Source organism: Oncorhynchus kisutch, linkage group LG3 (genome assembly GCF_002021735.2).
Source record: "Oncorhynchus kisutch isolate 150728-3 linkage group LG3, Okis_V2, whole genome shotgun sequence".
Classification (NCBI taxonomy): Eukaryota; Metazoa; Chordata; class Actinopteri; order Salmoniformes; family Salmonidae; genus Oncorhynchus; species Oncorhynchus kisutch.
In genome coordinates, this window is record NC_034176.2 from 27252839 (window position 1) to 27267471 (window position 14633).

General features: G+C 40.5%; 1 protein-coding gene across 1 annotated transcript; it reads left to right on the forward strand.

The window, feature by feature from the left end:
* The first annotated feature begins 801 nt into the window (after positions 1-801).
* On the forward strand, positions 802-13674 carry LOC109879303 (leucine-rich repeat LGI family member 3). The gene is made up of 9 exons (XM_020471486.2): positions 802-1382; positions 2829-2900; positions 5348-5419; positions 9529-9600; positions 9713-9784; positions 9980-10149; positions 10242-10406; positions 10587-10677; positions 11157-13674. Exons 1-9 carry the CDS (start codon positions 1174-1176, stop codon positions 11884-11886), a joined length of 1653 nt encoding a protein of 550 aa, XP_020327075.1. The 5' UTR covers positions 802-1173; the 3' UTR covers positions 11887-13674.
* Positions 13675-14633: the final 959 nt, after the last annotated feature.

Sequence of the window (14633 nt, forward strand, 5' to 3'; positions counted from 1 at the left end):
CAATGTAAATGTTTCCTGATATGTACTCTGAATATTGATGCCCTATAGTTAAATTGTCCCTGGAGTGGAAATGGGATAGAATGGAGCACTGTTGAACACCACATAGAATTCCTCTATTATTGCCTGTCTGAAACAGAGCAGCGTGTTGGGATCTAGGCAACATGATAATTGTAGACAGTACCCAGCAGACTCAAAGGTGGTTGCTATCTGTCGTGAAAACAGTGTTGATGTGTGGGAAAGCTGGCTGTGCCTGGCACTGCAGCTCTGTCTCCTCTCACGGCTGCCACCAAACTACTGGCTGCTGGAGCCACACAGCTCCATTATATGGCCAACAGCTCCACTGTGTGGGTATGCAACTCTGTTTCCCATATTTTCAGATTCTAAAGGATTCAATGGAATTCTATAGGTTCTAATATGGGCTGTTTATGCTCCGGAACATCCTCCAGATCTGCACACGTTGGCCTACGTGTAAATAAAAAGTAAGAGGCCAAATGTGTTGTGCCTCCATCTGAAATCTGAACAAACTGTAAATTGCTGATTCATGAGATAGCCAGTACATGTTTTACAATACAAATGAACTTTCATATAAAAATATAACTTGGTAAAGTATTGTTTCAAAAGTATTATTTCTGATTTTGGTGTCTGTATACTGTCAAGTTGTGAGAGAGAGAGAGCTGTGTGTGTCCGCGGCAGAGTGTGAAGATCCCAGAGCCTCCCCACCCTTCCATTCCCTTCCAGCTACTGCCCTTGTTGCTCCTCTCCTCTCCCCTCCCCCTGCCTGGCTGCCTCTCTGGCCATATTTTTAAGGCTTCTGTGAGATAGTAAATAATTCAGTCAGCGGTGCTGCGTACAGGTCCTAACGCGGGGAATTGCAGCCTCACTCCCGCAGTCTGCGCTCTGACCGCAGCTCTAGGGAAAACACACACACATCCAGGGACGCTGCAGAGCACACACACACACACACACAGTGAATATGCCCCCTCTCTGGCTCTGCTCTCTCACTCTCTGCTTCTCTCTCTTTTGAACTGCCTCTCCAAATCCTCAGTCATTTGATATCTCAGCATCAACACTACTACTGCTGCTGCTATAAGGTAACCAGAGAAAACCCAACTTCTTGAGGCTCAGCAGTCTTTGTCACTAGTTCCTGTCCATCTGTCCATCCAAAGAGGAAATATGCTGGATGCCGGATCGAGAAGGGTCCCGGAATGGCTGAGGCTGTTGGCCGGCCTAAGTCTGCTTCTCTGCCTGGTGGGGGAGACAGGGGCCAAGAGGGTCCCCAAAATCCCCCGCTGTCCTGTCACCTGCTCCTGCACCAAAGACAGTGCCTTCTGTGTGGATACCAAGGCTATCCCCAAGAGCTTTCCCCCTGGGATCATCTCTCTGTGAGTACAACATTGATCACTCTGTCTGTTCATGTATACTCTCTCTGCTTTTTGGTCTATTCCTTACATTTCATTCCAAAATTATAAAACCAGCTGTTGATAATGTACATAAAGACTTACTAGATGGAAGATCTGATGTCATGCATGGTTTTTACTGATTACTTAATAATTAATGGACTAGCCTGTTGACCTTACATTAGGCTACACTTTTACAACAAGGTCATTTGGGCTTTTACAATATATTCTACTGTGTCTGGTTTCCAAAAGCTTATACTGTATAAAATCACTGATCCTTTTTTTGTAACTTCTTAAGTTATACCACGGTTATCTTTTCTAAACAACAGTGAACTGTGTCTCTGAAAATGCCATTATCAAGAGAGCAAGATGGTGTTTGAGCTCCTCAAGAACGTGTGTCTGATTTTAAAGAGACTTAAGAGAAAGAAAGCAGCAGGTTCACCATGGCTTGTGTGTTTTGATGGACAGGGCTAGGTCAGCCACGACATGCTAATGAAATATGACAAATGGGCACTTTGTGTCCCTGTGCCTCAGTCTCTCCTCATCCTTGGACAGAAGTCAGGGAGAGCTAGCAGAAATTAGACTACATTGATTGGAGTAGAGCAATGGGATGTGCCTTAGCCCTCCTGGGACTTACAACAGATTCACAGCAAAAGACATGCATGTCCTCCAAGGGATAGTAACCTTACAAAGATGAGATAAATAGTGCACAGTAATTGGAATGACAATAATGTAATAGATTCTGTAGCATAGGACTCAGTATGGTTACATTTTAGTTATATGTTTACTTTGATTTTAGTTATATTGACTCAATGTATTATCTTTCTGTAATTTAACATAATGTTCTTGTATTTAAAGAGCTTGGGGAATTGAAGAGCACAAGCACTACAAGGTGGAGGTAGCCTCAATTTTAAAGTGATGAATACAGGAACCTGTGAATAATGAAACTGTGTGTCCTAGTTTCAAAAGATTTCGCCCTCCTTGAAATTCAAATGGTAATACAGATTGAGCCGCATGAGCTCCTGGTAAAACATGCCGTTCTGCATGTTTAGTTCTGTCAATAGATTGACTGTGCCTGGGGACTAGGGAGGACATCCCCTTGCAGTCTCTGTCCACTCATATTGATTAGGTGGGATGCAGCACCAACATCCATCAGGCCCTAACAATTCTTATTTCTCCCCTTCAAATGTACAAAAACTAAAAGTCTGTGACCAGAATTTTTTTAACCAAAAGTTATGCTCATAAACATGTTATTCTCATGAATACATCACAAAAACATATGTGGCTGACTGGCAACATATACACATTTAGCGTGGAACAACAAGCCCTTGTGCACAATGGGGGTTGGATTTTATATGATAAGCATGATGACATTGACTTAATGTTAGTTGATAGAGCCTGGATGATAAGTTGATTGTCTGTACTTCTCAGGACAATGGTGAATGCAGCCTTCACTACAATCCCAGAGGGAGCCTTCTCCCACCTGCACCTGCTGCAGTTCCTGTGAGTATTCATGCATGTCCCATCATTCTATCCTTACCCTTACTGTCTGAGGTAGAGGAATTAGAGCAGTCTCAACTTAACATCTGTGGCTTGGGTCAATGAAAATGCTAAACATGTTCTCTCCAAAACACATCTTCTGTACAACAACAAAAATTCAGCTTGACCAATCTCGCTGGTTGTTTTGGAGGCAAATCAGGATAATAGATGTTGGAGGGCTAAACATATACAGTTCATTCAGAAAGTATTCATACCCTTTGACTTACTCCACTGTTTGTTGTGTTACAGTCTGTATTCAAAATTGAATAAATCAAGAAAAATCTCACCCATCACCACACAATACCACACAATGACAAAGTCAAAACATGCTTGTAGACATTGTAGCATATTTATTGAAAATTATATAGAAATATCTAATTTACATAAGTTTTCACACCCCTGAGTCAATATTTTGTAGAAGCACCGTTGGTGGCGAGTACAGCTGTGCATCTTTTTTTGGTAAGTCTTAGAGCTTTGCACACTTGGATTGTAAAATATTTTTTTAAATGGTTCAAGATCTGTCAAGTTGCTAGAAAGCCATTTTCAAGTCTTGCCATAGATTTTCAATTAGGCCACTGGAATATTCAATGTCATCTTGGTAAGCAACTCCAGTGTAGATTTGGCCTTGTGCTTTAGGTTATTGTCCTGCTGAAAGGGGAATTCATCTCCCAGTGTCTGTTGGAAAGCAGACTGAAACACGATTTTCTCTAGCATTTTGTCTGTGCTTATAGCTGTTCCATTTATTTTCATCCTATTTCCATTTTATTCAACCTTAATCCTTGGCAATGACAAGCATACCCAAAACATGATGCAGTCACCACCATGCTTGAAAATATGACGAGTGGTTCTTAGTAATGTGTTGTGTTGGATTTATCGCAAACATAACACTTTGTATTCAAGGCAAAAAAGTGTATTTCTTTGCAACTTTTTTTGCAGTATTATTTAAGTGCCTTGTTGCAAACAGGATGCATGTTTTAGAATATTTGTATTCTGTACAGGTTTCCTTCTTTCACTCTGTGGAGTAACTACAATGTTGTTGATCTATCCTCAGTTTTCTCATATCACAACCATTAAACTGACAATTGGCCTTATGGTGAAATCCCTGAGCAGTTTCCTTCCTCTCCGGAAACTGAGTTAGGAAGGACGCCTTTATCAGTGGAGGCTGCTGAAGGGAGGATGGCACACTAATGTCTGGAATGGAATGTCATCAAACACATAGAAACCACATGTTTGTTTTTGATACCATTCCACCCATCCTGCTCCAACCATTACCAGGAGCCCGTCCTCCCCAATTAAGGTGCCACCAATCTCCTGTGTCCTGTATCTTTGTAGTGACTGTGTGTCCATCCAAAGCCAAATTAATAACTTCGCCGTGCTCAAATGGATGTTCAGTGTCTGCTTTTTTATTTTTTACACATCTACCAATCGGTACCCTTCTTTGCAAGCCATTGAAAAACCTCCCTGGTCTTTGTGGTTGAATCTGTGCTTGAAATGTACTACTCGATTGAGGGACCTTACAGATAATTGTATGTGTAGGGTGCAGAGATAGGGTAGTCATTAAAAAATAATGTTAACCACTTATTAAACACGGAATGAGTCCATTCAACTTACTATGCGATATGTAAAACAAATGTTTACTCCTGAACTTATTTAGGCTTGCCATAATAAAGGAGTTGAATAATTGTCTTGAGTTGATATTTCAGCTTTACATTTTCTATTAATTGTTTTAAAAAATTTTAAAAAATCCACTTTGAAATTATGGGTTATTCAGTGACACAAAATATACATTGAATCAATGTTTTATTCAGGCTGTAAAACAAAATATGGAAAAAGTTAACTTAAGAGGTGTGAATACTTTCTGAAAGGAACTGAAATGAGATAAGATGTACAAGTTGTGAAGTAACATTTGTTCAACAATACAATCACTATAAATCTCTTGAAATAAACTGTTATTGAAAACAGTGGTGACATGGCATTAGTGAGTAAAGTGGCTCTGTATCAGTGTCATCACCCATGACTGACTCCCTTCAGTTCTCTTCTATTTAAACAATGGCTTATCTGTCTATGCAGATTCAATGGAGTGTGTGTGTTAAGATTAAGTGGTTTCAGTTTATATTAAGGCCGACCCATACTATGTATATTGAATACTTGATCACTGCCTTTAAATTGAGTAATTCTTCCTATGTCCACTCCACACAAATTCAAGTGATTTATTTGTTACTGGAGGAGATGCTTTGTACACTAATTGTGTCCATTTGCAATCAAGTGTAAATAAATACACATTTACAGTACCAGTATTCAGTAAGATGTCTTCTAACCTCTCCAGCAGTATTTTTCTGGACATTAAATGGAAAGTGAAACATTTAATTCCAGTATTTTGTAAACCTCTCCCTTTCTCTACATTTCTGCAGTCTTCTGAACTCCAATACCTTCACTGTGGTGGCTGATGATGCCTTTGCAGGTCTGGCACACCTGCAGTACCTGTAAGTGTCCCACTTTGTGTCTTCATTCAGTCAGTCACACACACACACACACACACACACACACACACACTTGAAGTCGGAAGTTTACATACACGTACGATGGAGTCATTCAAATTCATTTTTCAACCACTCCACAAATTTCTTGTTAACAAACTACAGTTTTGGCAATTCGGTTAGGGCATCTACTTTGTGCATGACACAAGTAATTGTTCCAACAATTGTTTAGACAGAATATTTCACTTATAATTCACTGTATCACAATTCTAGTGGGTCAGAAGTTTACAGACATTAAGTTGACTGTGCCTTTAAATAGCTTGGAAAATTCCAGAAAATGATGTCATGGCTTTAGAAGCTTCTGATCATCATTTGAGTCAATTGGAGGTGTACAGTGGGGCAAAAAAGTATTAAGTTCTCCCACTTAAAAAGATGAGGCCTGTAATTTTCATCATAGGTACACTTCAACTATGACAGACAAAATGAGAAAAAAAATCCAGAAAATCACATTGTAGGATTTTTTATTTATTTATTTGCAAATTATGGTGGAAAATAAGTATTTGGTCAATAACAAAAGTTTATCTCAATACTTTGTTATATACCCTTTGTTGGCAATGACAGAGGTCAAACGTTTTCTGTAAGTCTTCACAAGGTTTTCACACACTGTTGCTGGTATTTTGGCCCATTCCTCCATGCAGATCTCCTCTAGAGCAGTGATGTTTTGGGGCTGTTGCTGGGCAACATGGACTATCAACTCCCTCCAAAGATTTTCTATGGGGTTGAGATCTGGAGACTGGCTAGGCCACTCCAGGACCTTGAAATGCTTCTTACGAAGCCACTCCTTCGTTGCCCGGGCGGTGTGTTGGGATCATTGTCATGCTGAAAGACCCAGCCACGTTTCATCTTTAATGCCCTTGCTGATGGAAGGAGGTTTTCACTCAAAATCTCACGATACATGGCCCATTCATTCTTTCCTTTACACGGATCAGTCGTCCTGGTCCCTTTGCAGAAAAACAGCCTCAAAGCATGATGTTTCCACCCCCATGCTTCACAGTAGGTATGGTGTTCTTTGGATGCAACTCAGCATTCTTTGTCCTCCAAACACGACGAGTTGAGTTTTTACCAAAAAGTTATATTTTGGTTTAATCTGACCATATGACATTCTCCCAATCTTCTTCTGGATCATCCAAACTTCAGACGGGCCTGGACATGTACTGGCTTAAGCAGAGGGGCACGTCTGGCACTGCAGGATTTGAGTCCCTGGCGGCGTAGTGTGTTACTGATGGTAGGCTTTGTTACTTTGGTCCCAGCTCTCTGCAGGTCATTCACTAGGTCCCCCTGTGTGGTTCTGGGATTTTTGCTCACCGTTCTTGTGATCATTTTGACCCCACAGGGTGAGATCTTGCGTGGAGCCCCAGATCGAGGGAGATTATCAGTGGTCTTGTATGTCTTCCATTTCCTAATAATTGCTCCCACAGTTGATTTCTTCAAACCAAGCTGCTTACCTATTGCAGAGTCAGTCTTCCCAGCCTGGTGCAGGTCTACAATTTTGTTTCTGGTGTCCTTTGACAGCCCTTTGGTCTTGGCCATAGTGGAGTTTGGAGTGTGACTGTTTGAGGTTGTGGACAGGTGTCTTTTATATTGATAACAAGTTCAAACAGGTGCCATTAATACAGGTAACGAGTGGAGGACAGAGGAGCCGCTTAAAGAAGAAGTTACAGGTCTGTGAGAGCCAGAAATCTTGCTTGTTTGTAGGTGACCAAATACTTATTTTCCACCATAATTTGCAAATAAATTCATAAAAAATCCTACAATGTGATTTTCTGGATTTTTTTTCTCATTTTGTCTGTCATAGTTGAAGTGTACTTATGATGAAAATTACAGGCCTCTCTCATTTTTTAAGTGGGAGAACTTGCACAATTGGTGGCTGACTAAATACTTTTTTGCCCCACTGTACCTGTGGATGTATTTCAAGGCCTACCTTCAGACGCAGTGTCTCTTTGCTTGACATCATGGGAAAATAAAATAAAAATCAGCCAAGAACTCAGAAAAGAAATTGTAGACCTCCACAAGTCTGGTTCATCCTTTTGAGCAATTTCCAAATGCCTGAAGGTACCACGTTCATCTGTACAAACAATAGTACGCAAGTATAAACACCATGGGACCACGCAGCCGTTATACCGCTCAGTAAGGAGCTTATGTTTTTGGCTAAAGTGTATGTAAACTTCCGACTTCAACTGTATATGCTCAACAAACATTATATCTGAAAGAATGAGGAAGTGGTGTTACAATGAAAGATTACTATGGTGTCCAGTCCTCAGCCAAACAAGGAAAGCTCAAGTAACTGTTACGGTTTTCTAGGTGTGAAGGAGAGTCGGACCAAACTGCAGCGTGTAGATTGCGATCCATGTTTAATGAACAACGTACAACACGAATAAACACAAACACTACAAAACAAAACGTAACGAAAACCGAAACAGCCTATACTGGTGCAAACTAACATAGAGGACTCTAAGGACAATCACCCACGACAAACTCAAAGAATATGGCTGCCTAAATATGGTTCCCAATCAGAGACAACGATAAACACCTGCCTCTGATTGAGAACCACTCCAGACAGCCATAGACTTTGCTAGATAACCCCACTAGCTACAATCCAATACATACACACCAAAACCCCAAGACAAAACACACCACAATACAAAAACCCCATGCCACACCCTGGCCTGACCCAATACATGAAGAAAAACACAAAATACTTAGACCAGGGCGTGACAGTAACATTGAATATTGTACCTCCTCCTACCAGAGACTAGTCTTCCTTCCTTTGTGGGGCCTGATAAAGCTGAGCATGCCGTTTTGTTAATTGACAGGAAGTTGGCCACCAGGAAATATTAAGTTGCTGATGCCATCGCATTTGCTGCTTTCCATGTAAGCAGTGCATTAGGCTCCATAAAGTGATTGTGTGGCTCTGGCTGCAGCCCAGCCCCAGGGCTCTGCAGCACCCAGCCAGCTCTACCCGAGGTGGCTCCTCACTGTGAATGCTAATGAACTCATATCTTCATATCCAGTGCTGCTCCAAATGGGAGACTGACTGCAGGCTGGCTGAGCTCACACAGTGTAGCCCTGGGCTGCCTCACACATCCAGAATGAAGACAGAGAATGCACCTGTAGCCAATTGTCACTTGTGGTTATCTTTCATCATTCCATCAACTAAAATTATAGATTCATCATCCTAAAATAAGGAGATGTTGATGATATGATGAGAAATTCTCATGTGTGCATTGTTTTGTAGAGATTCATTGTGGTTGTCATTTGTGTAGTACAGGTAGTTCACAGAGCTATGTTTGCATTAGTAACTTAAGCCAAATATTGTCCAATCGACAACTTGTTTGATAGTTGGCAACATTTGCACAGTAACATTCTTTTAGTTTCTAAGTGGCTCAGTTCAATGTCCAAACAGCTGAACTTTGATACAGGGCTCAGACTATATTTATTCCTGAACCCATGTAGAGGCACCCTACTAACTATCTGATGACAGGGCAGTTTTGCCTATAAGTCATTTCTCGATTTTAAGTATACCCAAGAGACGTCCACCTGCTACGTTACCTCCATTAGAAAAATGTGAGCGGATGATTAATGGTTGTTTTGGACGCTTTGCACCACAGCCAGTAAAAGATTCCCTCCCCCTCTTTTCCTTACAACTTGGCTTATCCTCAAGGTTAGTCCCGCTCTTACTGCAGACAGTCCAGCCAGCAGACAGGTCCGTTCCCATTATAGCTGCTTAAGATTCAGGAAGCATTCCCTGGAAGCTAAATGAAATCTCTCAAAGTTTGCAGGACATGTTCCCCTTAGGAACAGGCTTTTGAAGTAAATAAATAAGGGAAAGACGGAGACACAATCAGGTTCAATAAGACAAATATCACACTCTGAATATGGAAAACAAGGCTGTGTACTGTCCATGAGTGACATGGCAATGTATTTAAATGGTCTTGATTGAATTACAGTACCAGTCAAAAGTTTGGACACACAGATTCATTCAAGTGACCCCCAGTTCTACCACAAAGCATGTTTTCTATTATAAGTATCTTGATTATCATGATTGCTTTCATCAGATTTGTAGAGAACAATGACGTCCAAGCCCTGTCAAAGCATACCTTCAGAGGGCTTAAATCCTTGACTCACCTGTGAGTATATCTTCTGACTTTTTCTCTGTAAATATCAATGGAAGAATACTTGTTACGTATTGCATGGACATGTTATGATTATTATATATTTTATCTTATCTGTCTCTTGTAGTTCTCTGTCAAATAATAACCTGCAGTTCCTTCCACGAGAACTCTTCAAATATCTTGATATTTTGACAGACTTGTAAGTACACTACTTTTTGAAAGGGACATGTTAGCCTTATCATAGGTTTCATCTTGTGATATGTTTTTGAAGTAACTAAGTTATCACCATGTTATTACAACTTTATTCAGCGCTGTAATTGAAAATGTGCTACCAAGAATCCTTACGAGACAGTTTTGTAAGAACTGTCATTCTATTGTTCTATGTGTTACCCAGAGACCTGCGGGGTAACTCATTCCGCTGTGACTGTAAAATCAAGTGGCTGGTGGACTGGATGGAGAAGACCAACACCTCTGTCCCTGCCATCTACTGTGCCAGCCCATTTGAGTTCCAAGGTCGCAGAATCCATGATCTCACCCCACGAGACTTCAACTGTATCAGTGCAGGTTTGCCCCAAATCATCTTGAAATTAATTTCACAGGACAGCAAGGCACTGAATTGATAGATTGATAATCCTCATCTCTCTCTTTCCCTGTAGACTTTGCCGTTTATGAGACTTTTCCCTTCCAGTCTGTGTCAGTGGAGTCCTATGAATTCAACAACAATCAGTTTGTGGCCTTCGCCCAGCCTGATACTGGGTTCTGTACACTGTTTGTATGGGATCATGTGGAAATGGTCTTCCGGATGTACCATAATATAACAGGTTAGTTTCTTCTTTGACTTAAGCCTTTTTTAATACAACAAATCATGCCACAAGACAACCAATGCATTCAACTGTTATCACTTAATTATAGACCAAGGGATTTTACATTGTATCTTTAAGTACACAAAGTAGACTGAATTCAGCTAAACCTGCTGCTTTCGGCTTCTTTGTTTCTCCTAGCTCGCTCCGCTGTCTACTGCAAGCCTGTGGTCATAAACAACACTCTTTACATGGTTGTGGCTCAACTTTTTGGAGGATCCCACATCTACAAGTGAGACTTATTCCAATTCTTTATCAAAGGTAAAATGTAATTGATTTGTTAATTTTCTTAGCCATTGGCGCTTTTCCATTAAGACTTACCCACACACCAGCGGGCCACCAGTGTTTTATGTTAATGTAAGCTCTGGTGTAATTGTGTTTCCATCAGAGTATGACACTTAAGACTTCCCACTGGGCACAGACAATTCAAGGTTGGTTCAACGTAATTTCATTGAAATTACGTGAAAACATAGTTGATTCAACCAGTGGCGAGCACAATCAACAGGCTTGTCCCCAAGTTAGAACAGGTCTGCCAGAGCCATGGCCCAGTGAGGCACGGGTGCCAGCCTTTGTAGATAGAAGCAGAAAAGTCTGAACCTTTTGGGTAAAAAACTGGGGTAAATCCTTATTGAAAATGTGCCAAAATTGTGTTACGATTAGATGTTTGTGATGATGATTTTGGGATGGCTGACCTGGTTGACACCTTTTCAGGTGGGAAGAGGACCCACAGCGATTTGTGAAGATTCAGGACATTGACACCACACGTGTGAGGAAACCCAACTTTGTTGAGACCTTCCAGCTGGATGATGAGTGGTACTTTGCCGTGGCAGACAGTTCCAAGGCAGGCTCTACGAGCATATACCGCTGGAACAGCAACGGTTTCTACTCCCACCAATCCCTTCATCCCTGGCATCGTGACACCCATGTGGAGTTCCTAGATGTGGAAGGGAAGCAGCGTCTCATTCTCTCCAGTGCCTCTCAGCCCCCAGTGGTTTACCAGTGGAACCGCAGCCTGCGCCAGTTTGCCTTTCATTCCCAAATCACTGAGACTTTCGACGTGCAGATGGTCAAGCATTTCTGGGTGCGCAACGTTCTCTACCTTTGCCTTACACGCTTCATTGGTGACTCCAAGATTCTCCGATGGGAGGGGCAGCGCTATGTTGAGATTCAGACCCTGCCCTCACGTGGCTCCATGGCTGTGTATCCATTCACTGTGGGCCCCCGCCAGTATCTTCTCCTAGGGAGTGATTTCTCCTTCTCTCGAGTTTACCTGTGGGATGACCTCACCCAGCGCTTCCAGCCCTTCCAGGAGCTCAACATGAGAGCACCCCGGGCCTTCAGCTTGGTGTCTGTGGACAACAAAGACATGCTGCTGGCAGCCAGCTTTAAAGGCAACACCCTAGCCTACCAGCACCTAATAGTGGATCTCAGTGCCAAATAGACCAATCCAGCTGAATCTACAGTATGAGACCATTCATTAATCTGTGCTGTTCTTGTGGAGAAGCAATCTAAGCCATGCAACTAAATGCCTGTTAAATTGGCAAAACAAAATGTAATAGTACTAATGAACAGGAAATGCATGATATCTTCTGATATGTCTGAATCAATTAAAACTGGATGTGTAATGACAGAACATATCACCATAACTAGTACATCACTATGCAACATCACTACTTACTTGACCTACCATTAATTTATGCTCTGTGGAAAATATACTTGGAGGTTCCATTGCAGATATAGTACAAAAATAAGTAACATCAGATTATGTGAAAAGCATGTGCATCTACTGAACTTTTCTATTGGATGTTTCAAATCCTTTAATTCATGAATATCAATATAGGAAAATAACTGTTCACATCAAATAGTTGGACTATGAAATGAAATGATAGTTAAGATATTTTGTTCAAAGCAATACTGTAATCTGCATGCCATAATGTTCTCTTAACAGTAGATAATATTTTATAAAATTATTCTGTGTACATTTTATATTGCATCAAGGTAATAATAGCAATACGTGTTAATAAGTTTCGCTCTGTTGATCCTGAATGATACCAATATATTTTTGTTTAATTACAATGCATGTGCACATGTACAGATTTCCCTAAATAAATGTTTGGTTAACTGAATAGGACTGGAAGGTTGTCAAGCTCCTGTCATCACCGTGTGTGTGTGTGTGTGTGTATATATTATATATATGGACACCTACTCATTCCAGGGTTTTTCTTTATTTTGACTATTTCCTACATTGAAGAATAATAGTGAAGACATCACAACTATGAAATTACACATATCGAATCATGTAGTAACAAAAAAAGGGTTCAACAAATCGAAATATATTTGAGATTCTTCAAAGTAGCCACCCTTTGTCTTGATGACAGCACACTCTTGGCATTCAAGCTTTGGACTGGTACTGTATATATTTTTTAAATATCTACAAGCCTGTTTTTGCTTTGTCATTATGGAGAATTGTGTGTAGATTGATGAGGCGGGAAAAAAACAATTCAATCCATTTGAGTAAGGCTGGAACGTAACAATGTGGAAAAAGTCAAGGGGTCTGAATACTTTCCGAATGCACTGTATAATACTGTTCATTGCCTTACATTTGTTTTGGACTTGGGGACTGTAAAGAGACCCCTTGTGGCATGTCTAGTGGGGTATGTCTGTCAGAACTGTACGTTATTTTCAACAAAGTAATGTTTCTCATACAAACAAGAAGTGATGCAGTCAATCTTTCCTCTACCTTGAGCCAAGAGAAACAAATGCATCTTGTTGATATGAGTCCTCTGTGTGAGGCAATACTCAAGATGTGATAAAACCAGAGCCTGCAGGACTTGTTTGGTTGAATGTGTTGTTGAAAAAGCAGAGCACATCTTTATCATAGTCATAATTGTCCCCATCTTTACAACAACAGAATCAATATGCTTTGACCATAACAGTTTACCTTCTAAGGTAAAACCAATAAGTTTAGTCTCCTCTACTTGCTCAACAGCCACATTAATCATTATCATACTCAGCTGAGGCCAATACTTATGGAATTATTTGTACCAAATACAATGCTTGTGGTATTGGTGCATGCTTATTGATAACTGGAAGAATGCATCAAGTGCAGCGCCTGGATGCTGCTCATTACAGGTCATTGTAAATAAGAATTTGTTCTTAATTGACTTACCTGTATAAATAAAGGTGAAATAAAAAAATGAAATAAAAAATATATTCATAGGAATCACTACAGAACGTTTTGTATGATCTCTTATTGGCCTACACTATTTTAAGCCCAGCCTTTGGAACCCTGCCTTTTCTGGATATAGCTACTATATGGTCACTACATCCAATTGGTGTGGACATCGCTTTAGAACAAAGTTCTCCAGCATTAGTCACATTTATGTCAAAAATAAAATAACTTGTTTCAACATTATTCTTCGAATAGCCTATACCGGTATATACACATTGTTAGTAGGATATTATGAGTGTTGTGATTGTATGGTTCACTACTGTATTTGACACTTACCACCATAGAAGGGGGTATAGTGTGAGCAGACTCTGAATTACGGGGGGCCCAGGGGCGTCTCAGACCCCCTGAATGAGTCACGAGTCCCCGTAAATGCAACAAAGTTTAAAAAAAATTGGGGATGGGTCTCTAAATAATACTAATTTAACCATTGGGTCGTTTCACCTCAAAAAGCACAAAGATGATTTTGACACCCATCATCTCAGATTGTTCTGAAATCGCTTCTGTAGTTAGTAACAGATACGATTAGCATTCCTGAATTCACAATTTACATTTATAGGATTCAGATAATGTTGTGATCTATTTATTAAACACAAGAGATCAGCAAAATTGATAAAAGTGTGGTGGTATTGCAGGAACTGTGGCAGCTAATGGTCAAAACCTGGTACTTTCACACTACTTTATGGTAAATAATGCAAGCGACTTCCAATTACTAATTTCTCAGAACAGGGGGAAAAAACATCACCAGATTCATAGGGAATACATTACATCGTATGGAGAAGCAATACTCCAAGCCGCAGCTTCATACTACTTGTCAAACAGAGAACTGAAACTGTATACTGGTTGTTGGAATGGAATGGAATGAGTTGTGCAGGGAGCTTATTGGCATTTGACAAAAAAAAATGTATTCCTCATGTCTTACTCATTGGTAGGGAAAGGTTTGGTCCAAATCGGATATT

Excerpts from the sequence above, each read along its gene's own strand:
- LOC109879303 (XM_020471486.2), top strand. The coding sequence starts at position 1,174 with ATGCTGGATGCCGGATCGAGAAGGGTCCCGGAATGGCTGAGGCTGTTG. Across the intron at positions 9,601-9,712 it reads CTTAAATCCTTGACTCACCT|TTCTCTGTCAAATAATAACC; the intron begins GTGAGTATATCT and ends TGTCTCTTGTAG. Across the intron at positions 10,407-10,586 it reads GATGTACCATAATATAACAG|CTCGCTCCGCTGTCTACTGC; the intron begins GTTAGTTTCTTC and ends TGTTTCTCCTAG.